Source organism: Gymnodraco acuticeps, unplaced genomic scaffold, assembly GCF_902827175.1.
Source record: "Gymnodraco acuticeps unplaced genomic scaffold, fGymAcu1.1, whole genome shotgun sequence".
NCBI classification, from domain to species: domain Eukaryota; kingdom Metazoa; phylum Chordata; class Actinopteri; order Perciformes; family Bathydraconidae; genus Gymnodraco; species Gymnodraco acuticeps.
The window spans coordinates 545,190-570,756 of record NW_022990484.1 but is presented as its reverse complement, the minus strand read 5'-3'; the positions used below and the strand labels follow the sequence as shown (position 1 = coordinate 570,756).

General features: G+C 41.6%; 1 protein-coding gene across 5 annotated transcripts in view; it reads right to left on the bottom strand.

The window, feature by feature from the left end:
* rgs12a (regulator of G protein signaling 12a) overlaps positions 1-25,567 on the bottom strand; it is a 47,183-nt gene that overhangs the window by 21,405 nt on the left and 211 nt on the right. For 2 of the 5 annotated variants that reach the window (XM_034226262.1, XM_034226264.1), the window contains exons 1-4: positions 25,076-25,279; positions 22,204-24,068; positions 19,821-19,913; positions 2,453-2,474 (exon numbers count right to left, since the gene is read on the bottom strand). In XM_034226262.1, coding sequence (XP_034082153.1) covers positions 2,453-2,474; positions 19,821-19,913; positions 22,204-23,994 — 1,906 coding nt within the window. In that variant the 5' untranslated portion in view covers positions 23,995-24,068; positions 25,076-25,279. Of the gene's footprint in view, positions 1-2,452; positions 2,475-5,967; positions 6,123-14,218; positions 14,486-19,820; positions 19,914-22,203; positions 24,069-25,075; positions 25,280-25,567 lie in introns of those variants that run through there. The other 3 variants (XM_034226263.1, XM_034226266.1, XM_034226265.1) reach the window with 3 other exon arrangements.

Here is a 25,567-nt window from a genome sequence, read left to right as displayed (position 1 = left end):
ATCCTGACGATTTTGGCATTGGTGTGTTTTTTGTCCTAAATAATAATGAAATGTTTCTCCCTGTCTTGTATTTCAGATGTTTTTTTTATTATTACTTTATATGTAGTTATATCATGTGTTTCTGGTGCACTATGTCATAATTGTTTTAATGTTTTTTTGTGCCCTTGTTCTTAAAATGCTTCTTAATGTAATCTGTTGAGGAGAACAGAGCTATTGTGAAGACTTGTATAAACATTTTCTAAGAAACCAACAAAGACTTTTGGTATTGGAAAAGGAAAAGACTCTTAACAAAATTAGGCATGTCTGACTTGAACGCACAATAAACAGCAATTTTGTTACAATGGAACATTATTAGAAGTGGGTTAGTTTCACTACAGGCAACTATTATACATACAACTCTTACTAGTCTTTTCAACAAATAGCAGGAAATGAGGAAGACAAATATGTTGTCAGAAATGGGAGGGGACATGTACGTAGTTACAGCAGACAAAATAGCCACAGACAGCTTAATGTTACATGCATTAAAAAGTACTAAGTTATGATATAATAAAAAATATAAAAATGTAATTAAAAAATAAAAGTTACATTATTTTCAAAATACACATCCTGTAACAGTTCTTAGGATTTAGCAGCCAGGTATATATATCCCGTTGAGTTAAGAGGCAAGATCTTTAACAAAAGGATCTAGCCATAATGGGGAGTCAAGAGGTGCCCTACATCTGCGGCAAACACAATTACAATGTGGAAAGGGATGAGACAATACGGTAAATGTCAAGGGTCTTTTACTGTAACCTTTGCTACTCCTCTCACTGGCGAATGTGAACACACTAAGTGAATGTCAAAATATGTTATGTGGGAAGTGGGATCGGATTGCAGTGGAGAAGAAGCAGATGTCACTCAGTTGGTAAAAGAAAGGACAGAGAGGACCGGGAGCGGAATAAAAGACGAAGAAAGAGAGGACACATGGATGATTAAAAGGAAGACAATGAGGGAGAGTGGTGAGGGGCTGCTGGTCATCTAAAGTGGGGGCTTTGACCCCCACAGTACCTGCTATCATGACGGCAGATGGCCACTTTAGGGCTGTGGGCAGGCACAGTAAAAACAAACCACAAAGAGGGTCACAGTGTGATTTCTTACAGATGCTAGCTGTTGTTATTCTACTCAGAGTTAACTGGTTAGCATGGGCAACTGGTGTTAGCACTGTATCTCTGATGTGGAGAACAGAAAGGCTAGTGGGGTCAAATAAGGTCCGGTCGTCATCTTCCTTCCACACAGGATGTAGGATGGGTTTACAACAGTGGTGAAAGAAGTACCAAATAATAATCGAGTAATACCAAAATGTTAATTACTCGATTATAGATAAACTTCCTGCATTTAAAGTCTTATTGTAGTGAAGTACAAAAGTATCATCATTAAAATATACCAAAAGTAAAAGCACGTAATGGCCCATTTTCACTACCATATTAATTAATGGATTATGATTATTGGTGGAGCTACTAATTTTAACTGCTTTGTATACTGCTGCTGAATATCCTAACCTATACAAATAAATATATTTGTAAAAAAGTATTGGAGTAAAAGTTTAGAGTAAAAGAAAAGTGCTTGAGTACAGTACTGTATTGTATTACATTCCACCACTGATTTACAAATAGGTGGTTTCAGTAATTCAGCTTATTAGTAAGGTGGCATCTGTATCAGCTGCACTTAGTCAAATGTAATCATCATCCTATATCTGGTACATATCCATGATTACTTTGCATAATGATTAAACAATGATAAAAATACACAAGCCAGTTCTAATGGCTTAATACTCTTCAGAAATAATGAGTTGACGTGTCATTAAAATTGCACACGCTTTACATAAAGTGTGAGAATCTGAGAGACTGAGGGATTTTCCCATCTCTGCAAGTCCCCATCCTAAAATGTGCTGACAGGCCATTTGTTTGGTCTCGGTTTACTGTATTAGGTCTGAGGCTTTGGCAGCCGTGTTTACCACATTGTGTGCCGCTCAGTTTGCAAACAGCCATCCATCCCCAGTGAAAGGAACGGGCTGCCCTCCTCACCGTGGCCTCGCTCAGTCTGTTAGCAAATGTTATTGAAGACTGCTATGAAAGGGAGGACCAGACATCTAGCTCCGGCGCTAACCCCGAAACACGCTCAGCAAACATCCTTTGTTAATGAGGCATGCTCCCGGCAGTGAGCACATCACCACGTCTTTTTATTAGAACATTTGATTAAGCGACTACAAAGCTGAGGGTAGAAGCAGAAAATAGGGAATAAAAAAGGCTGGACGAAGATCAGAAAGTTCCTACGTGTTGGGATGATTCAGAGCTTGAAATCTTGGTTCTCTTGTGAGTTCATTCTTTACATTTTAAGAGTTTCACTTACATATCTGACATACCTTTTGATTAGCATGATTGTTTAAAAGTAGTAATAAGGGAATTGTACTCACCACCATCTGAGGAAGCAGCAGACTGAAAGAGAACAAAGAGAGACATGAGTGAAAGGCTGCCCTCATGATCTCCCTCGCTGAGACCATAGACTGAAGATAGCAGCGTCTCTGCAGGCATCCCAACAGTCCTTCTGAGGCGTGTGTCTTTGTGGTGTGTGTGTATGTGTGTGGTGTGTGTGTGTGTGTGTGTGTGTGTGTGTGTGTGTGTGTGCTACTCGGAAAGGGTTGTAACGTGGGTCCTTACACAGGCCCAATAATATGTAAGAGGGTGGACCCCAGGGTTCTCTACCACACACAGCTGTTCACACCTCCACACCAGGACCCACCCTTCACTTTATATCACCCCTCACACACACACAGGCCTGAATGTGTGCATTCCTGCTAACTGCAGTCACAAAGGTCAGAGCCCATCAAGGCAGAGCCACTTGAGAGGCCATCAGTGGCTGTAATGCTCCTCTTTTCACTTGCTAATTTAGGCGATGGCTGCGATGTGTCCCTGAAAAGAAGCACAAGCCTCCCCCGTGGACTTGGACATTTCACAGTGGCAGCTTCCCATTATTGGGTGTAATTATAACAAAGGCATGAAGCTGAATAAACCCCCCTCCATGTCAGCGCTTTTGAAGGATCAACAAATATTTACATGGCAATACTTCAATTTGAAACCCATGCCTCAGCAGTGGGCTTCTCGGAAAATGTGTTAGCATCATTTTGGGTAAATGCTAATAAAGAGAGAGTTATAGCCTTGACTGTGGAGACGTTGTCACAAATATTTTTAAATGCAGGGGAGGATATGAGAGGCGCATCTTAGGGTTCGGTCCAAGAACACTTGATAAATCGGTGCGTTGGAGGATTCATCTGAATAGGGGAGACTATTTCCAGAAGAGTGCTTTCTGAAGCTGCCACTTCAAAGTGTGAATATCCAAGGCGGATAATACGTCTAAACAAGGCTCTTATTGCCAGGCTGTGTGAGCAGTAAACACAGTTTGTACTTCAGTGGAATTGCATAATACTGGACTGTAAAGCTGCAAAATCAGAGAACAATGAAACAAAACTTTTGCACCCTGCTGAGCGGGCCTGTCACGATTCATTACGTTAGCAACTTATCGAAACAATTGAACTTACCTCGGGTTGTTTTTACACAATCTTAATACTGTATGTTGTGTTTACATGCTTGATTATTTACATCTGAATATGATCCACCTTTTAGCTTACAACATGGTAGATTGAACAGCAGGGTTTCCCCTACTTTTACAAGATTTGGTAACTGAGTTAAGAGTCCTTTTTATTTTTTGCTTTTGGTTGTGTGGTTTCAATTGGTTTTGTATATTCATTCAGGGTATAAAAACAAACTAATTTTCTAATATGAATGTTTGAAAATATTATTTTATTCAGTTAAAGTGAATTGTCCTTAGAAAGGGTGCACTTGTATTATTTTGCATTAACATTATCATTCTATCAGGGGCAAAACATTTTCTTAAAATGACATTTGTGGCATTTTATTTGTAGGACAATACATTTAATTTTCCTGTCTGATTTAATTCAAAGTATCATTTCCAAATTTGCTGTGAGTTGAATGAATACAGCTTGATCAAACAGCCACAGAATAAGCTCAGACATATTGTGGACCAGCCCATTCTTTATAGTTTTTGTTGATGCCTTCTGAAGCCAGTTAACTTGACCGCGGTCCTGTGCCCTGACGTGACGCTGGGTTCCATTTTGGGAGTGACCACATGTAAAAAGCTCTATCAGACAATGACCACGTAACCACTAATTGTCTGTCGCAGCCTCTTTACAACTAGTCCAACCCCATGTAGTCAACACCCAAAAGCCACCTCTTCAGTGGTGGCTAGCATGTGGACAGTAATCATGGGCGGGTAGGATGAGGACCAACATGAAGCTGAAGCAGAAAGGAAAGAAAAAAGAGAACACCCACTCCATCTGTCTGCTGCTTTTGGTCTAAAAACGGCTAAACCTCAACCCTTAAATATATAGAGGGAGACCGACATCACACAATGTGACGTAGACTTCGGTTTTAAACAAAAGCTCCCAGCTGAAACTTTGGAAATGAAAACTGGTCATTTGAGGAGTCAACTACTTTTCAAACGTCCCAAATGGAGAGATGTTACTTCTGATATAATATAATAGACATCCGCTTCCTGTTAGCAGAAGCTCCTCTTAATCCCAGTTAGGAAACAAGTGGGAGAGTTCCAATAAATCTCAATGAATGCCTTCCTGACACACAGATGACGATACATCTCATGCTGATGTCAGAGGAAATATATGTTGATGACAAATATGTTATAGGTTGCGTAAGCAGACAACAGTATGAAAATGACCGATAGCTAAATACATTGATCAGATTTTGTTGAATTCTATTAGCATTTTTAAAATGGTGTAAACTTCAGACTATTTACATTGTTGAAATTGAGAGTAGTGTAACCGGTTATGTTAATTTGATCACATTTGATAAGCTGGAAATGACATGTTTTGCTTAGAAGTTATTTGAATAATACAATATTAAAGTTGTTCTTGGTCAATATTTACATGAACTGATCAGATAAAATAACATAATAATGACACGTCTCGTTTGTAATAGTTGACCTGGTTGGTTGGTGTGTGTATGATGAGCCAGCAGGGGTTAGACCACACACACCACTCGTTATTACTTCCTTGCCCACAAGTTTCCTACAGTGAAGCTGCAGTGATGACCCAGGCCCACCGTCACCTCTTGTCCACACAACCCCTTCCTCTGTTGACACCTCTTCTGACGATCTGCTCCACCATGGGTGGCTTGGCTGTACTGCAGACCCTCTTTGATCCTTTTCTCTCAAAGCTGAATTGCAAAGATCCCATTTCCCAGCTGGAATCCTTCTGAAAGCTGCCCACGTTGGGTTGTTATCAACCAAATGGACAAAGTCACAGTGAGTACCTTGGCTCCAAACGAGCAGGATTTGGTTCTCGGGTTGGAAAACGCTCTGCTAGCTTTCCTGTGGTACAGCCCCCACGCCGCACAGTCTGGCATCTCGAGACACCACATGCTGAAGGAACGTAGATGATCCCACCAAGACATATTCATGATGATCTGAAGTGAGCCACCGCAAGAAAACAAACTTTCACCGGTGTGAAATCAGTTGAAGGATAAGCCACGTTCATACAAATGTTAATGTCCTCCATTAACATCTCTCACAGACTGTACATCAGAACCTTTAAACCTGATTTCTGTCATCTGTTGGGCTTGTTTAGGCTTGTTGCTTCCATTAAAAACTTTTTTGAGATGAACCCTGTTCACACAACAGTCGGATAATAAGAAACGTAACTTTTGCAGAAGTCAAGGCTGATTCTAGCACCCCGCAAACAAACAACCACGAGTCCCTGCCGCTTCAAACAGCTGTTCAGAGTGGGAGAGAAGACGAGCGACAAAGAGGGAGATTAATGAGAAAAGCGGCTGAGTGAACCAAAGGAGTCTCCCTGCTTAATACAGAGGAGGCACGCTCGGCAAACCACAGTTTACTTACAGTGTTGAAGTTCCAATTCCTCTTGAAGGAAAGTCTCTTTTTGAGACTCATTGTTCCCTAGTCTGCTACACCAGAAGCACACCGACAGATTATGTGTGTGTGAACGCATACCTGAACATTCCCCACCCAAAACTCTGAAAACCATGTCTGAACAAGTCGAAGAGAGGGAGGAGGGAGAGAGAAAGAGGAAGAGATTTGACAAGGTACTAGACAGAAAGAGGAGAAGGAGGGGGCTGAGATGGAGGAAAGAAAGATTTCCTTACGCCGCGGCTGTTACCATGGCAATGTGCCTGACAATACATACAGCCTCTGCCACATTGGCATGAAGGAATCAGATGAATTAATCCCCCCCCCCTCTTTTGATTCCCTTCACAAGACACACACACACTGGCCACGTCAAAACCACACTGGCCTTCCCCCCTTCTTTTGTTTCCAGTTGGGGCACTCTCCCTTTTCTTGAACGAGAGGAGAAATAGCCAGTCTGATCAAATGGAAACCAGATGAATTTTCTTCAATCAAAATAAAAGTTTGGTAGCCCACGACTTGAACTCTGAGTTCCATTATCCGCTGCTACTCACTCCCCCAACTTTATCAAGTCAATTTGTGTTTTTCTGCAAAGCAATTTAGCTCATGTACCGGCAGAAATGATTCTGGCATCAGTGTCCGCTGCCGCGCTGTGCCTCCACATTTCTCGGCAAATCTCTTACAATCAGACTGTTTTTGGACCGACTGTTATTCTTCAAGCATTGGTGGTTCATTCTGAGGTTTCCCCGTGGCACAAGAGCTAGCATTCTTTGGACTTCGTTTTGCCGTAAATAATGGATGCGATGCAGTGTTTATTAACAGTTGGTTTCATGGTACATTTATCCGGTTTAATTGGATTTGCCCATGGTCTATCGCTTTGTAAATTGCGTGTTTATCAGATGTGTATGGGCTGTGTTGATTACTCGAACGGTGCAATGGGCTTGGGCGATTGCGGGTGGTTTTTTGGGGCGAATTAAACCAAAGATTCTGGAGTGGTGAAGCGGGCCCATTGGCAGTTCATGGGGGTGCTGCTTTTGCTGCCATAATGGTCCTTCCCAAATAGGGGTTTAGTATTCTTTTCTTTGCAACAAGCCTTCCAATGATTGCAATTACTGAATTTGTCGTGTGGGGATTTTAACCGTAACTTAAGCTATAACCGACAACTTTTGAACCCCCTCAGGAGGGAATTGTTTCCATTTACGTGAAAGCACTAAATGGAGTGATAGAAAATGACTCCATTAGGTTGTAGCAATATATCTAATACCACTGTATTATATACAAATGCATAAATAACGACACATATATGGAAAGCCTCTCCTCAAACAAAAAATGTTTGAAGATTTAGCCTGTGAGTGTGATTTTAGTTATCATAAAGTAAGAAAATTAAGTAAACAACCTTCGCAAATCTACTGTTAGTCAGTTGTAATTAAGTCAAAGAAGTAGCTGAGCTAAAGACAAACTGAACATGCCCTTAAATTATCCTATAACAACTTAGTCTGATGTATACTGAGAACTAAAGAAAGAGAAAGAAGCTCTGCATGTATACTACTCCAAATTAGGTCTAATGGCGCATTTCCACTACAGCGCGGAGCTCGCTTGAAGCGTGCCGAGCCGTGCGGGGCCCGTTTTTGGTTGCATTTCCACTTAACGTAGTACCGGTTAGCGGGTACTATTTCACAGTTTTCTGGCCCCATAAAATCGAGGTTCTTTCCGGGCCAACAACCAGGCTGAGTATGCTAAACTAGAGAGAGAATCGCTGGCAAGGGGCTACAAACTACAACAAGATGAACATATTTGACCGTGATTTAATTGTAATACACGTTTCAAAATGATTGCCGAAGTAACAACATACTGATTACCGGTTAGTAAAAACCATGAATTAATGCTTTGACAAGTCTGCAGACAGACGGCAGACGAAAAATCTTTTAAAATGCGTGTTGTCTAAATGGAGATCGGCTAAGCTAACGCAGTAGGGCTGAACGATATATCGTGTCATGGCGATAACCGCGATATGCGCATGCGCGATATTCACATTGCAGGGACATGCGATTTTATTAATTATTTTATTAATTGTTTTTAAAATTGTATTTATTTATTTTTAGGACGTGCGATATTGTAGGTAAATTAACTTAAACACGTCATGTTACAATTATTTTTGCTGCTTGCTACAAAAGGAAAACTTGCACGGCTCTCATGTCAGGGGTACTTGAGTGAGTGACATGCAGGCTCTGCATGCACAGCAAACCACCAATCACAATCATTCTTGATCAGATCACAGCAGGCCCCGCCCCGCTAGTTTGCAGACCATCAAAACACCGGTAAAAATGAGCGCGGAACAGGAGGGCAATACCGGCGAGAATGAAGATGTACTTCCAAATCTGGAACTATTTTGGATACAAAAAGGTTCTTCTCTTCTTCACCCCCTTATTTGAGGGTAAGCAACGTGCATTATCATGACATGTTAGATCATGACTTAAGGTATGATGAGTCAACCAGTTAAGATCCAGACGTCCGTGACTAAAATCCTTCATCCGGTTAAATATAGTTAAAAAAAACGCAATATACTGTATATCGCAGGGGGAAAAAATATCGCAATGTCAGTTCTTTTCAATATCGTGCAGCCCTATCACGCAGCATGTGCTCCGACCCTCCACACTCACAACAACGGCCTATACAGACATAAATAAAGCAGCGACTGTATTCGCCATGACACAGACAGTCTGTAGTTTGTACTTGTTTCACTTTTGTCTCGTTTCTGAACAGATATGAGGAGCTGTGAGCTTGAGTGCTAACAGCTAACGGCTGATGTTGTTTTTCTGTGGTTCTCATTGAAGATTACGTCACGGCTCCGCCTACACTGCGTTACTATAGTTACTGCCCCAGCTACTAAACTGTAATGGAAACGCAGCATAAAGTGAGCCAGTCCTAACAAGGCCTAACGAGGCCTAGCCATACCGAGCCAGGCCGTGTAGTGGAAATGCGCCATAATTGTGCTGTTGTAGATCTAGGGTTAGGGTTAGAAATTCAGAAGCTACTCACAGCTGGAAACATGTGAACTGTTTGCAAACAGCGTTGAATCAGCTACAATAACCTTAATAAAGATCACATTGCTGAAGGAACATCTTGTTTTCTCTTTCGAAATTTGAATTGGCAGCAACTCTCCAAAGCAATTGATCTCCATCAGCGCATTGGTGGAGGAATCATTTCCTGTTCGTACAAAATGGTACATTAATTTAAAACACTGTACAATTCAGATAATTGAGTCATGTATACATCACGCTTGAATTGCTGCACAGAAAAGCTCGATGGTATGCTTCATCATGCAGATAAGGTAATCCAGTAAATGAAGCTATTTCTGGTGCAAAGATGAATCATCCATCATTGTGGTCACCAATGACAGGACACAGAATAGACTACTCAAGCCCTTTGACCTCCCTGAGAGTTTACTGCAGCCAGGTGAGCATATTTAAAAAGCACCAAACACAAGCAAAGCAAGTTGGAACTCTTCAAACTAAAAACGCCTCCAGGCTGAAGCTCTTTTCTATTTTTTTCTTCAGTGTTGCTAACTGAAGAGCCTGCTGCCACAAAGTAAATGGGTTTTACGTGAGTCTCCACTTGATTTAATCTATTTGGAAAACTTAGACAGCGACAATGAACAGTTCTTGTCACAAGATATAACTGATTGTATGTCAAGTTCTCCACCAGGCAATCTTCGGCTGAGAGAGGGGGGAAAACCTCGGCCTGATATCTGTGGCAGACGACAAACTATTTCCTGACAATAACATCAAGAAAGAGTTTTGCATTGAGGCGACTTCCTTTTGAGGCAGAAAAAAGCGAGGGTGCGGTGACTGATAAGAGGGAAGAGACATTTATTTCCCAACCAAGCAAGGAGTGTGGGGGAGAGACTTATTTGGGGAATTATGAAACTCCTTTGACAATTTCTAAGTGGAGATGGTGTAGACAGATAGCCATGTTTGAGTTTTCAGCGGTTACGGGAGAATCCAGTGTTTTTAACTGTGGGAAATCTTGTTTGTCACAGCAAATCTAACATCAATCAACATGCTTATTTGATGCTAGGGAGGGCAGGAAACAACATGAACACAATTAGCGTGTCCTTAGATTTCCTATGTGTCCATACATCACAGCTGGGTAAATATTGAATTCCTTCAGGAAACACAACCTATTTTTATAGCATATTTAAAAAAGGCAACTTACTTAATTGAGAACTGTTTTCCGAATTTGTGTCATAAAAGTCTTAGACATGCCAATTCCACTTTATTAATGATTCGATTTAGTTTCACACAATTATTTTATTTTTTATTTTTACCAAAGAAAAACATAACAGTAGAAGGCATGTGATCTGGACATTTGGGGTTTCATTTTCATACAAAGTATAATGGTATTATGGCAAAAATAATTAATATTAATTTGAATAGCTTAAACCAAGTTCAGCTTTAAAAGCGTAATTTAATCAACCAATGCTTTGGCCAAGGGATTTACTGGTTCCAATTTGACCCAAAACTGTATGTTTTTTATTATTTAAAAAACATAACGATACAGATATCTGACACAACTAGCATTTACCACTGACTATTCAACTGTTTATAAGAAAGAGTTGATCATCTTAGTTTAGATTCACATTTGAACCTTTGAAATGTCCCAGATTGAGCAAATCAGATGGAAAGGCGTTGCATATTATTATGCGAACCGATGCCAGCATTTGTGAATAAATCATGTTTGATCTATACACTAAACCAATAAAAGGGGGGGTTTCCATTCCAACAATTAAACTACAATCTTTAAATCACACGGTAAAATGATTCCTCGTGGATAAATGTCTGGTCCTTGACCCTGAAACTGAGCCATGGGAGTCCAGACTTTAGCCGGGGGGTCTTTTAAGTGTCCACTCAGCTAACAAATGGGTGGTTCTCCATGTCTTTAAAGACCTGAGTGATTCGCATGCAAACAGAGGCCACCGGCACAATGTGTTTCATCTCTTAATCCCCTTTATCGGCTGTAATCTACCGCCTGCTCCACAACTCTAACCCGTCAGCCACAGCAGATGGGAACGGCTCCGCTCCAGTCTGGATTAAAGTGGCATTACTATGAATTGTGCAGTGCTACCGGTGTGTGTGTGTGTGTGTGTGTGTGTGTGTGTGTGTGTGTGTGTGTGTGTGTGTGTGTGTGTGTGTGTGTGTGTGTGTCCTCCACTAGTTGCTGATAAAAAGCTGACAGGGAGTGCTAGCATTCCTATGGATGGAGTTGTTTACCTTTTTCCTCTCTGCTGCCCTACTTCTCGCAGGGTCAGGAACGCTGACACTTTAACAAATATCAGAATGAGTCTTTTCCAACATATGACGACAATGTGAATTCTGAACATAACTCCCTTTGTTGTGTCGAAGTAAAAATGCTAGTTTGGAGGAAAAGCTGTAAATAAAATGAGTAACAAACAGAAGATTTATAAGGCTAAACTAAAATAGAATTACTTCAGAGAGGGAAACTTCCAGCGACCACAAACCCTCCCATCTTAATTTATTATCACGGTGAAAGGGCCGCGCTCAGCCTGGAGGGCTTGATGTGGGTAAACCACATAAGATACCACCACACCCTTTTAGCGCTCTCTTTCTTTTCCATAAAAAACACCAGAATGGACTTTCCAACCTGAAACCAGACACTTGTAATTAGCCCAGTGAGTTTTGCATGCAAAACATCTTACAGCTCTGTGTACTGTGTTTTCAAAAGTCTTGGGGCCTGGGTACATTTGCTGTGCGATGATAAGGCCGAGATATGATTGAATTTCTGCCTACAGGAAACTCACAAGGCTTTATGTTGCCAATAACAAGAAACTGGCATAATTGTTTACTTCCTTTGTAAGTCCTACTGACCTTACACCCCCGCTGTTAATCTGTTTGGTCATGCAGGGAACCTGAGATGGTTGAGGGAGACTGGGAAAGAAAAGAAGGCGATTTGAGCTTTTATTCATCCCTCTATGCTCAGGGCTATAGGATGGCATATGTCTCCATGGGTATTTAGCATGGGGACAAATCATAACAATGGCCAAAAATGTGAAAAGTGTAACTTGGGATCTTTCTGATTTACGTATATCTGCAATTATTCTGTTGCCTTTTGCTTAAGTTCTGATTTGCATTTCAAGGCAACCTTTTTATTCAACAGCCTTAAGAAATATCCAGCCGAAGGTCAAAACATGAACAATGTGTAGCATTTTACTCAACCTAAAGAAGTGAGGTCATGCAAAATCCAAGATATGTAAACAGACATATCATATTTCCAGTTGACCAAAGGATGAAGAGGTTATGGAAAAAGTTCACGAGGGAAAGTTTGTGTTTAGACTGCCAAAGGGGTAGAGCGCCAAACCAAATCCTTCACAACATCACAGGGAGAGTAACTTGGCCACCCCAACAATTCATGTTTATGTATTCCACGGTAGACAAGGCTTTGGCCTGGTTCTCTAGTGTCTTGCGCCAACACAAGGTCAGAAAGATACCAACTTCATTCACTTTCCCTGCAGTCCTCTCCAAGACTAGACAAGCCATCTTGCCCAGGACATGAAGCAAACGCGCCCTGGTGTGGTCTAAGTTACACGTGGGAAGTATAATCCTAGACATGTCTTAACTGTTACCAGGGAGGTGATACAAGACTTTGGCACTTCTAAAGCCGTCCCTCGTTGAGTAACCTCCACACCCTTGGCAGTAGACTCCCTTTCAGTGAAGCAGAGACATTTAATAATAGTACGATTGAGGAAGTAAACAGTGTGTGGGGAATGAATCACCTCTAGAAGTTTTGTAGACCTACTTGTTCAGACACTCTTTCCTAAAGTCAATCAACACGGGGATAATGAAAAGCTGTATGGTGAACAAAAAAAAACGTAATAATCCTGAATGTTGATATAGATGATGTCATGGCGTTGGTGTGGCAACAGCCAACTTTAGTGCTGCAGTGCGCCTTCGTCCAGAGATGGCGAGGCAGCGGGTGTTTTCCGTGGTCGCATTTTGGTCAAACAGCAAACTCAGCAACCACAGCCGCATCTGGTCATCCATTTATTGGCATATTCATACTCGGAGCAGCTGGGCAGTTAAATAGCTTCTACTCAAGTTTTGACGTGTTAAAATACAGTTTTTCCATTCGGTGGGTTCGGAGAGACAAGTCTCTGTAATTGCATTAAAACCTCGTGCGGGAAGAAAAAGAAAAAGGAACCGTAGTGAAGACATTTAGAAAATGTCAGGCTGTTTAGTCTTTACATCCTATAATGCTAGCCTGAGGACACGTTTTGTGAGCGCAACTGTCCACCCACACTCCAGCACTGGCCATGTGATGTCAGCCAGATAAAAGCGCGTCGTGTTGTCCTGCCTCTACAGCTAATCCCCAGGAACACAGTATTCCTGCTCACCCGCATAAAAAAAAAGCGGGAAGAATTTATGTAATGAAGTATGGCGTCTAATTTGAGCAGCTATTAGAATATTAATTATAGTGATGATCCGACTGGCAAGCGGATATAGTTTGTTGCTTGGATATGGCTGTTTCTTTACTGTGTGAGCAATATGCAGTAAAAAAAAAAAGGTATTTTTGAGATAAGTGAATAATAGAGCTGGTGAATCAGAGCAGGTACAAGCCTGCACAAAGCCAACAAGGGCAAGGCAAAACCACAGGCAACCATTTCAACTTCAAACTAAACTGCTGCTATTACATGATCATCACGGCAAAGTGCAATGCGGGTGAATGTTCGATGATCATGTCATTTTATCTCTGTTCCCCTCAGGATTTCTCTCAATGCCAAAAGTGATTGCAAAAAGGGTCACTTCTCAGGGCGATCACAACTAAGCACACTTCAATCAAAGGCCCACGAGCGACCCTTGATGTGCAGTTTACAAGAATAATCCTGGGTTGCCTCACAAAACCCTTTTAGTCCAACGTCTAATTTAAAGTCAGCGTGCACCCTGATATAGATGCTGGACCACATTTTGCTGTATAGAGCAGCGCAGTGTATGTCATGCAGCACATGAGAGTTCAGCTGGCACCGGTCAAAACATTCCTCTGACAGACCACACAAGCTAACCACTGTATGCCGCTCAAAGGCTACAACAGGAGCTACAAAGAGCCCAAAGACGGAGTAAGTAACGGTGGCCGGAGGAAGATGAGGATGGCACCGCCAGAACAGGAGAGAAGTGAAGACAGACCAAATAATCTGGGATTTCATCGCAAGACTTACAGAGTTGAGAGTCAAAGTTTGCTCCATGTATGGCGCGTGTGTTTGGCTTGTCCTCAGCGCAGCTCCACACGCCTGCTGTGTGTAAACCAATCCATCCGCTGGAGCTCCGCGGCGCGTGTGTGAGTCGGTGTATGCAGTGTGGAGACAGAGCTCAACGGGGGAGGAGAGAGCGTGCAGGAGAGCCGAATATCCTGACAGCTACTGGGAGTTCAAAAGCTCCCTCTCTCTTCCTCTGCTGCCGGTTCCCCTCTCTCTCTTTCTCCCTCCCTCTCCCTTTGCTGTAAATTCCTCCTCTTTCCCTGTGTCTTCATGGCTTCTCTTGGTTTTGTGCTACGCCCACAAGATAGATCTATCACCCGTAGGCGTGCAAACAAGAGATAATGTCTCCACACCTCAGAGGAGAGGAGAGAGGAAAAGGTGTCCAAATATTTCCAAGCAGGCAACAACCACCATAGTAATACAACAACATTCTTAAAGCAACTTAGATGTTTTCACATGCACAAAACAGCAGCTTGTCGTGTCACCTCTGCAAAAGGTGAACTCTAGACTATCAGGGCGCAAAGCATCTGTTTGTAATTAGTAAGAAATAGGCTCTTAGTGGTGCGGTGGTGCTTGGGGGCATTTGCACGCACCAAAATAAGAAAAGGAGCTACAAAGAAACACATTCTTACACTGTACATGCCCAAACACAAGGGGAATCTGACAGTCAAAACATTATTCATAACATATGCAGGGAAGGCCAATCAGCACCAACTCAGAATTGTACAGCAGTTTCCCTCTCTACTGAACCAGAAAAACTAATGGAAACGCATCAAGAAGCACAAGATTGCATATGCTGTGCCGAATTGGTGCGCGCTCAATGCAAAAGCTACGTGTCTGAGCCTCTGTAATGTGAAGACAAATATCAAGCATTCGCTCATTCCTGCTCCAGCCGCTGTGACGCACACCGCAGACCATGGAAAAAGCAACACGGGCGCACGTGTCCAAATAGTTCTGGGCTCGTCCACAACATGCAGCGAGGCCACATGCGGAGGTTATCCACGAGGGTCTGCCCTGAGCACTGACGGCGAACTCCAAAATATCTTCACAGCGTCCTTGTGAGTCCAGATGCCAGCACTTAATGCCAGCTTATCACGTGCCGTCATGAGAACAGTCCCTCAGACCAGCATTCATACCAATATCTATGTTAGAGTGCCGCAGAAAACCAACAACTTCTACTCTTCCAGTTCGTCATCACTATATGTTGAAGCAAGGAGTTGTTAAACGGCTTAGAGTAGTTCATGCTTGATTGTTCATTATCTCTATTATCTCTGAACTAGAGCACAGCCAGAAGTTCAATATTCGGCTTCTCTTTCCTGCCCGTTGCTGCATAGAAGTTGTTTTAAGAACATCATTGGTGATGCCATTGGATATATTAGTTTGCTGTAGCAGGGGCTTTTAGAAGTGCACCATCAAAGCTCTGAGCCTGAACCCAGGGTGAAGCTCTGCCCTTGAAACAAGAGCCCAAGGGCAAGTGCTAGGTGAGGATCCAATTGCCTTTAACAACCATTAAACATTCCCAATGGTGGTACCAGGATAGCCCCAGTAAAATGCCATAAACAGCACTTTACTCCAATAGATGTAGTCTGAATATATATCAGCTGAGTATAAATCCGAAAGGTGAGTATAAATCCTCTTTTTTATTTCTATCATCAAAATGTAAAGCTAATTTTGATTTATTTTCAATTTAGAAGAGAGATTGTGACACTCCTAATAGTTACATAGTAGGGCTGCACGATATTGAAAAAAACTGACATTGCATTTTTTTGTTCCCCTGCGATATATATTGCGTTTTTTTTAACCTGTTAAGCCCCAAGGTCCCGCGGGTACTTTACTTTTTTTTTCACGACACTGTGTCTCAGGGGATCTTAATATTTAAGAACCTATTCATGTGTTATACCAGATTAACGGAAATAATCTCAGCTAACTGACGATACAAACCATTTTTACCAAAACAAAAACACAAGTCTCATAAGAAGCATCTAAATTACCCTTGAGCGAAAAATGGACTTTGGCACAGAACTCAAGATAAAAGTACCCTTATTACTTATCGTAGCTGCACATACAATATATCCGATTAATAAGGTTCCACAGATTATTTAGGTATATATATCATCACTGAGTGATCCGAACTCGCGACAGGGGTAGCAAACACAGACATCACAACACGTACCTTTACGGAGCTTCTAGGGAGATCGTCTCACCGTAGCTGTCAATCTGATCAAAAGACGTGTTCAATGGCATTCAAACGAGAAAAAACACGGCTGAATCGGTTAATCCATAGGTTTTTAACGTCTCTGTATAAAACAATTATTTCATTTATAATCCATAATTCCATTTTTATGTAAAAATCGCAGAGCAAAAGTTAGCTGCTAATGGTAGCCACCAGAGTGGCTGCTGCTTCCGGTCTTGGCAATGCGGCAGTCTAACACACATATTACCAAATAAGGAGTGAGAGTGACGCGTAGCCAAAACCGGAAGCTGCATACACTCTGGTGACTATCAATAGCAGATAACTTTTGTGCTCCGATTTTTACATAAAAATGGAATTATGGATTATAAACAATTGCTTCAAAGCCACAGATACATTATTAACCTATGGATCAACCGATTTAGCCGCGTTTTTTCTCGTTGTAATGCCATTGAACACGTCTTTTGATTAGATTGACAGCTACGGTGAGATGATCTCCCGTAAAAGCTCCGTAAAGGTACGTGTTGTGATGTCTGTGTTTGCTTCCCCTGTCGCGAGATCGGATCGCTTATATATAATCTGTGGAGTCTCAGCTTTAATCGGATATATTGTATGTGCAGTTTCGATGAGTAATAAGGGTATCTTTATTTTGAATTCTGTGCTAAAGTGCGTTAGCATTTTTAAAAAAAAGAATAAAACCGCACTTCCCTGCGGTGTGAATATCGCGCATATCGCGGTTATCGCCATGACACGGTATATCGTTCAGCCCTATTACATAGTGTCCACGAGAAAGACACATCTTTCTGTCAGTGAAATATCTCCATCGGGACATAGGCTGTAATCCTTTTACAAAACCGCCAACTGAAAGGATCGTTATCAAAACAGTTTGTCATACGCCCTGCGGGGATATTGAACTTCTCTCTTGACTCTTTCAACAGCGGCAGTTGATACGGTTCAAACAAACAGTAGACACCTTTGTTTGCACAGCAGTACATATGTGTAACTGTTTGAACAGAAATGGATCCCTACTAGTGTTTTAAAAATGTGTGTTTACCTTGTACAAGACAATTAAACATTCTTCTGTTTATTTTATAAAATGGGGTTTTGTAACCAAGATAAACTTCCACCAATTAGCAATAACTCCAGCTTGCTCCATGCATATTTACAATGATAAGATTATACAGCTAAATCGTTTAAAAAGCCAGTTCTAACTAGGGCTGCTCGATTATGGCAAAAATCATAATCTCGATTATTTGGGTCAATAATTGATATCACGATTATTAAAAACGATTTACTTTGAAAACATCCCTTTATTGAAAATGTGAAAATGTGAACAGTATGTTTTTAACAGTTAAGTATAATTCCACTGAAAAACCAATAAAAAAGAAAAATCGTTTTATTTCGATTACGTTGTTTTCATAATCGTTGCAAGCCAAAATCGTAATTGCGACTAAAATACGATTAATTGAGCAGCCCTAGTTCTAACAATGTATGCCTAAATTCCTCTCCAGCATCCCAATCCAAGTCCAGCTCAATACAACACTAATGTTCATTAAGTAGACAACATCATTCAACTTTTTATGAAGCATTAATGCCCAAACTAAGCTAACTTCAGGTGTTTAAAGTCAGTCTATTGGCCATTTTTTCGGTAGCCAACATGTCCAAGCATGATAATGTACAGAAATCCTGTTACCCATCATCGCACTTAAAAGGTCAGTGGCTTTTATTTCTCCAATACTGACACTTACAGAAACATGTGAGACCAGCCTGGGGCTGTCATAGCAGCTTCTGTGTCCAGGTATCACAATTAGAGAAGAATAACACAATAGAACAAGTGTGAAGCATCCCACCTTCTGCCCAGCCAATGAGAGTTTGCTCAAAGCAGTTCTTTACGTTTTAAAAGTAAAACCATTTGTGGAAAACAGCTGCATCAGTTGGTAGGGATGATTGTGAAGTGAGGGGTAATTATACTCTCGATAGATGCATATTTGCAAGTGCTGGGAAGACATAACCATAGCAACTAAATATAATGAGACGGAAAAAGATTGTAAAGTGAACTGTGTACATTAAGCGACTTGGAGCACATAAACAAAACAAAACTTGTTTAAGAAGACACGAACAAAGTAGCCCACGCAAGTTTCATAAAATGTCAATGTACAGTCCAGATAAGGGGGAGAATTATTGCGTAAACCCACATTGAAATGAGGCATAACAGTTGTGTTGTGCAGCTGTCACAACCTTTAATAGCCATCTTTATTCCTGCAGCTGAGCATGGGGCAGGCCTGCACACAATCTGGAGCTTTTCAGCAACAGTTCTGTTTAGTGTGTGACCAACCTGAGTACAATGCGTGGTCTGCGGGCGTGTCTGTGACTAATGCGTGGGTATACAAATACAGTACGGTTTGTTTTTGTGTCTGTTTCGGAGCAATTATGAGATGTGGGACCACTGGTGCTTGTGTTTTTTGTGAATCTGAATCAGTGTGCATGAGTAATGCGTGCACGAAGAGACCGCAGAGTTCCGCAGCTTTATTATGAGCACGATATTCAGGCGTGCAGCAGTGCTCATTAGCGAGGCCAAACAAGCAGGACCACGCCTCTGGCCCACACAAAGACCACTTTGTGAGCCCCCCCCCCTCATGCCACAAGTGCAGCAGCAAAACGCAGAGTTCAAGGCAACGGAAATGAAAGGTAAAAAAAAGTTGTGCAGAATGAGAAAAGGGGGAGGGGGGTTATTCAACTGAATGTCCACAGTACTGTAGGAGACAGTAATGTCACATGATGGTTTTCCAATAACTTTTGTTGAAGTGGAAACACACACGTCATCATTATGATATATGACATCATCAGCATTTAGGTTCTGGACAAGTCTAACTTTCCCCACGCACTTCTGTCAACCGATGGGTACTATCTCCTGGGGAAATGAAGGCTCTATTTATGGAAAAAGGGAAGTGCATTAGCTACTGTAGCGACATGACAGGATACACCATGGGATGGTAGAGATGGGTCTACCAATCAAGCTGTTTCTCAAAGGTTACATGGTCATGGCGAGTCACGGAGGAGGAGAGTGAAGGAAGAGGAATCCCAACCATCCCAAAATGAGGAAGATTACCGGGCATTTTCACTGCTTTTTATTCTACCGTCAGCTGTTTGAAAAGATGTTGAGCAAATCCTGTAGGAAGTCTTTTTTTCTTTTGCTTTACTCTTAAATAGAACTGTGTGTGGTTTGGATATGGCTTTGTTTTGAATATGATGTGTCTATTTATATAATGTATGTGTTGCTTTATTGAGCTTGCAGCAGAAAATTGGACAGCAACCCAGTTGTCTGTATTCAAACCTCTAGGGAAACAAATACAATAAAAACATAGTGCTTACCTCGAGGTCATCCAGGGATCTTGCCAGGCTGAGCCGTTTGACAGAGCGGCGTTTAGATGCACGGTTAACACCCATACCCCAAAACCTGGAGACCTATGAGGATAAAGGAGACACAAGTGTAAGACAGAAAGACTAATACACACACCCTCATCCTTTAAATCTTTGTTTTTGTATTTTTAGTTTGGACCCTGTTGATGTCTCAGCCTACAATAATAGGTCCAAATTAGGGAAATTCAATTCAATTTAATAGCATTAAATTATATTTGTATTGCTTATAACTCCTCCATAATGCATCTCGCTAAAGGATAGCAAAAAAGACAACATGGAATAATTTAGAAAATATTGTGCAAAAATAATGTTCTTCACTTCTAAGTGTTAGCATTAGCATTTAGTTACATATCTCAAAAAGTCACATTTTACCTTCAAGACATATTAAGTGTTAACTATGCTTTTATGACTGTAGTCTGGATAATGAAAGATGGTAGTGATGGAAAATGTAACTATAACCAAACATAGACTTTGAAGTTTGTTGGTATTGAAGAACATGGTTTGGAATTCTGCGTTTTTTTCACTAGATTTGACAGATTTCCTCGCTAAACATGTGCATTCATGATAACATCTCTCTCTGACAACATGCAGATTGGTCATATTAAGTTCATCTGAACATATACAACCCTGTTTCAAAAGTACAGAGACACAAGGACTTCTTTGGCAGTCAGACAGTCAGAACAGAACCATGTGTTTCTGCCTTTCACCAGCCTCTGCTATTCCTCTGACTGGAGAGGCCGTGTCTAATGTTTGAAAGGGAGTTTAAGAATTGCAGATAATTACCGCTGCATGACATGGGCTCTACTCTGTAATTTGCCTGGCTTCCTGAGCGAGATTGTCTCCTCTCTGATCTAATGCAGGCTGAGGGGACAGGGATGCAATCTGCTTCTGATTTATAAACACAGCCAAATACTTACTTCAAGGGGAGAAAAAACAACATTAAAAACTGTAAGGGGTATTTAAAACAATTAAGATTTTCAGCTGACCTTGACCCTAACTGCACTGGTTTCACCCTAGCTATATTGATTATTATTGATTAAAATGTTATCAAGATGGCAGTAAGTACAATAATTGGTCAAGTAAAATATAAAAAATATATAAATTAAGTATTTCAGTTTGGAAGTTTCAAACAGCACTCAACAGACTGAATAAGACATCTGTGTCTGATACAGATGGAAAAAAGTATAATTCCCTCAAACACTGAAACTTCAACATCATTCAATATAATCACAATGAAGTAATTGTTTTCCTACAAGATGCAGCCCTATTTGCATACCTGCTAATGAATTACATTCACCCCATTAGCAGAAATAAACACATTGAGAGACGCTGCGTGCATAGCATACTGATCTTGATTTACTGAGGGAGCCACATGTCCAGGTCTACATGGATACACAGGGCCATCTTGTGGGCAGAAACAAAATCCCTCCCTCTGCACACTTCTGACAATGACATCATTGACTCAAAACAGGTGCTTTCTGCGTTCATTTCACACTCGGCACCAATTGACCGTTGAAAAAGTGGGATTGTATTTCGTTTTAGGTGTCACGAGAGCCAGGCGTACGTACACCCCCTCAGTGTCTGGAAACTCAACTCCGTGTGGCCATTTTAATATTTCCTGTGTCGCTGTGTTGAACGTGAATGAAGTACAGAAACAGATGTCCTACAATGGAACTATTTCGTGTCACTGTGTGTCAGGATTTTCCAATAACGCAGAGCAGAGAAATACAGATAGATGCAGTATTATAAGACTCAGTTTTCGAAATTCTAAAGTAATTACTCACAAATCTATTTTGCGGTAAGGACAATTGAGAGGGGTAAACGTTTCCTAATATAATCAAAACATGAGACTACCCATAATATTTTAATTGTTTTAACTGCAGCAAAGATAGCAGAGCATCTACTAATATATGTTTAGGCTGTTTTGGCACCGACCAACCAGATTATGTGAATCAAGTCATTCCTTTTGACCACAATGTTGACACCCTTATGTTTTCCCAAGAGGATTAACAGAACAGTAAGCAGATCAAATGTATTTCTGCGGCGCAAAATCCTGTTCTTGTTAGACTTTCTACTCTTGCCTTTGTTCTGATTAATTCAAATATATTTTTAGGCTTCTCAGAGAAACAAGACCAACAAAAATAACACTGTTTAGTTTAACTAGTTACAACCAGTTGACATTTGCAACCGTTAATAGTTCATTCATATGTTGTTATTTTTAAGGGGCTGAGATCAACTTATTTTGAGCACAGAGATCACTGGCAAACCTGATCAACATTTCTTGTTTCGAAATGTTTGTTTTACAGTAAAATACAAAATAAAAGTTGTTACTCACATTTTTGGTATTATGGTTTTTCTGCTGTTTCTCCCTCTGGTCGAGAAACCTTTTGGTCCATTCCTCTCTGGGAGGGAGCATCATGACCTCTGCTGAGCAGTACCTGTCTGAGGGGATCTGGCTCATGGGGGGGGGCAGGTTATTGGTCCCGGAGCCCAGGCTTACGCTTGAGGACCAGTTGTTGGTCACCTGAGGGTCCGCCTCACTGTGGAGGACTTTGGGCCACTTTGCCTTTGGCCACCACCTTTGGCTTCCTCTGAGCGGGTCTACAAAGGAGTTCGATTTTTTACCCGAAGGCAGAGGAGGTGGTGGGGGCTTGAACTGGAACTCCAGTCTGGGTGGGGGACCCCCATAAAATCTATGAAGAGAATCAGGGCCAGGTAGTGACTCAGAAAGGGAATGTGTGCTGGCACTGTTCTCTGGATTCAGTCTTTTGCCATTCTTGGAGAGATTTATTGGGGTGAGGTCTTCAGCTAGAGGATAATCCCATGGACAGCTGGGGAGGGTGGTCCCAGGGGGGCTTTGGATTGCAGAGGGGAAATCCCTATCCGCTATCTCCTCAGGGGGGGACGCATTTTCAATTCCACTGTCCCCATTGCTACTAGCACTGCCTTCTTTGCCATTACTTCCCTCTTCCTTGGCTTGCTGCTGAGCCTCCACGTCCAGTTTGACTCGAAGCCTCTCCACAGCCTCCCCCAGGTCACTGTACAGGACTGTGACAAAATGGAGAACATCTTGGGGGGTCTGAGGGAATTCCAGGCACCCCAAGGCGTCTGGATCTGGAGTGCAATCGAAGGCAAAGCGTCCAGCAATGCCCGTATGGTCCTCATGGTTCCCCAGCTCTGGGTCGATGAAGAAAACATGGCAGGACGCCCGCAAAGGACCGCCCTCTGGTACACGTCCATTTATTATGTGTGCTGTGGTGACCAGGCAGAAAAAACGTGGGTCTTCAGCACACACAGCCCCTAAAACCAGGTTCTCAGCAGGAAAGGCTGCCAAAACAGCGCCTGCGTCGTCACAAAGTCGAATACAGTCATACATGACTTTCATCATCACCAGAGTGTGGGTGTTCTGCTCTGTTCCCAACAGTCGTATTCGCTCCCGAATGGCTTTCAAACAGTCCTCCTCTGACCCTGTAGTGTTCAAAATAAGCTCTGTGGAGCTCAGATAGCCCACCACCAAGGTCATGTTTAACATACTCCAGTCAGAAATATTTTCTTCCGTGTCTGTAAACACAGAGTCTGTGTCCGCCACTCTGGACATGTCCTCATTTTGCTGCGCAGCTAAAGAGTTCCACTGATGTGACCATTGGGACATATCAGGCTCTGACACCGGCCTCTGTCTGGGGCTGATAGCCTGACATGAGTTGAAGGAGGAGTTGCTTGAATCATATGAGATAGTGCGGAGAACACCTGCCTTTTGGAACATACCATTTTTCTGGGCAATCCCAAATTTTGCGTCATTAAGAATGGGGTTTCCCATCACTCGGCTTGCAACATGCACCACTAACTGCAGGGGTCCTTTGCAGCTGCCAATCAACTGCACCACCGTCTCATGCAAAGCAGTGGACACGTCAGTTCCATTGATGGCCATGATGTGATCCCCCTGTTTGAGTCCCACTAGGTCAGCAGGGCTTCCCTCCAGGATGCCACTTAGCAGACATGGGCTCTGCCCCGTGATAGTAAAGCCATATCCTGCCCGTCCACGTATGAGCTCCACGCCCCTCAGATCCCCGGCTGCATTTAAATCCAGACGCCTCCTCGCGCCCTCGGGCTGTCCCTGTATCCTCATCTTTGCTGTAGGGTGCCCAGCGTGTGGGAACCAAAACACATGCAGGTTGCCAACACTATTGTGTTGTCGTCATCCTACACAGTGGGCAACAAAAGGAAGATACACAATTGAAAAGCTGTTTGTTTCACATACATGGAATTACACAAAAATCTAGAATAGAAGAATTATCGCACAGGATTGCAAAGTAGTTCAGTTTCTTATCGGCTTTCAACAGAGAAACATTGTGATGAAATACAAATGTAAAGCATTATACTAGTGCACCAACACTTATTATTACTTAATCTGCCAAATTCCTGGTCAATTAACTGAGTTTGGTGTTGTCAAAATAGTGAGAACACACATAAAACCAGTTTGCAGATATAATGTCCAAAAGACAAAACAAAGATATTTAGTTTACAGATATTTTACAATAAATAAAGAAGGAAATCGTCACCTTTGATACAACTAGTAAATGTAACCTTTTCTGCTCAAAAATCACCCTAAACAAATATTCAAGAATCAAAATTGTAGAAGATTTATCAAAGAAAGACCTCGTATTTCCACCTTTACATTACATAGTATATTAAGATTATTATGAAGTTATTTTTGCATTATTAATACATCTTGTAATAAGACTATTTGTGAAAAAAACACTTTGCAATACACACACACACACTTTAAAGCCAACATCAAAATGAAGCATGGTGACTTTTTAAACTCTTACTTAAATGAAATAAAAAATCATTATCAATCTTACTTTAGCAATTATATGTCAGAGATAAGACACAGAAAGCTTTTATGTCCCTACACAGCTTGCAGAGGGGCCACCCCCACACCCACTCCCCCAAACAGTGCCAGCTGGCTTCCTACTCACCAGCAACACGAAATGACAACCAGATTTTGGTCAACCACTGTTTTTAAATGTTCCAATACTCAACTCACCACATGAGTTAAACATGTTCAAACACCGGAAACACCTGACGAAGCTTAGTGGCTTCTTGGTTTTTAATAAAGTTTAAAATAGCTAATCTTAAACCAATGTTACGCTAACCCAGAAGCTCGCGCTACAATGAGGCTTTGTACGGACAACTTTTTAAATTACCTTTCTCAGCGGTGAAAAGTTCCAGAAAAACTCCGACGTACTTTCATTCACGCTGCTTAACGTCCAAAAGTTTACATTGTATACATTACACGTCCATTACGTAAACATACAAGGCAATATCTCCCTGCCGTGATTCAATAGTCCATATGGCAACTCGCGAGCGCACCACCAGCCTCCATTCACTCGCGGTGGAGATCACAAACATGATCACAAAGCGTCTTTCATTGTAACCATGACAGCGTAACGTCTCCGCAACATGTGACGCCTCTTTCTAGCCAATCACAATGCACGTCATATTCAATATTCAAACGATTGGAGTGACGCTATTGGCTGATAGTGATGACAGTTGACAGTGTTTATTTTACAAGTAAATCTAATTAAACTCCAATATTATTATTTGTAATAACAAGTGACACTTAACTATAGTTCTACTGGAGTTAAGAACAACTGTAAGCTTTATAATTATACCGAAAACATGTCACGAAGGGGCAC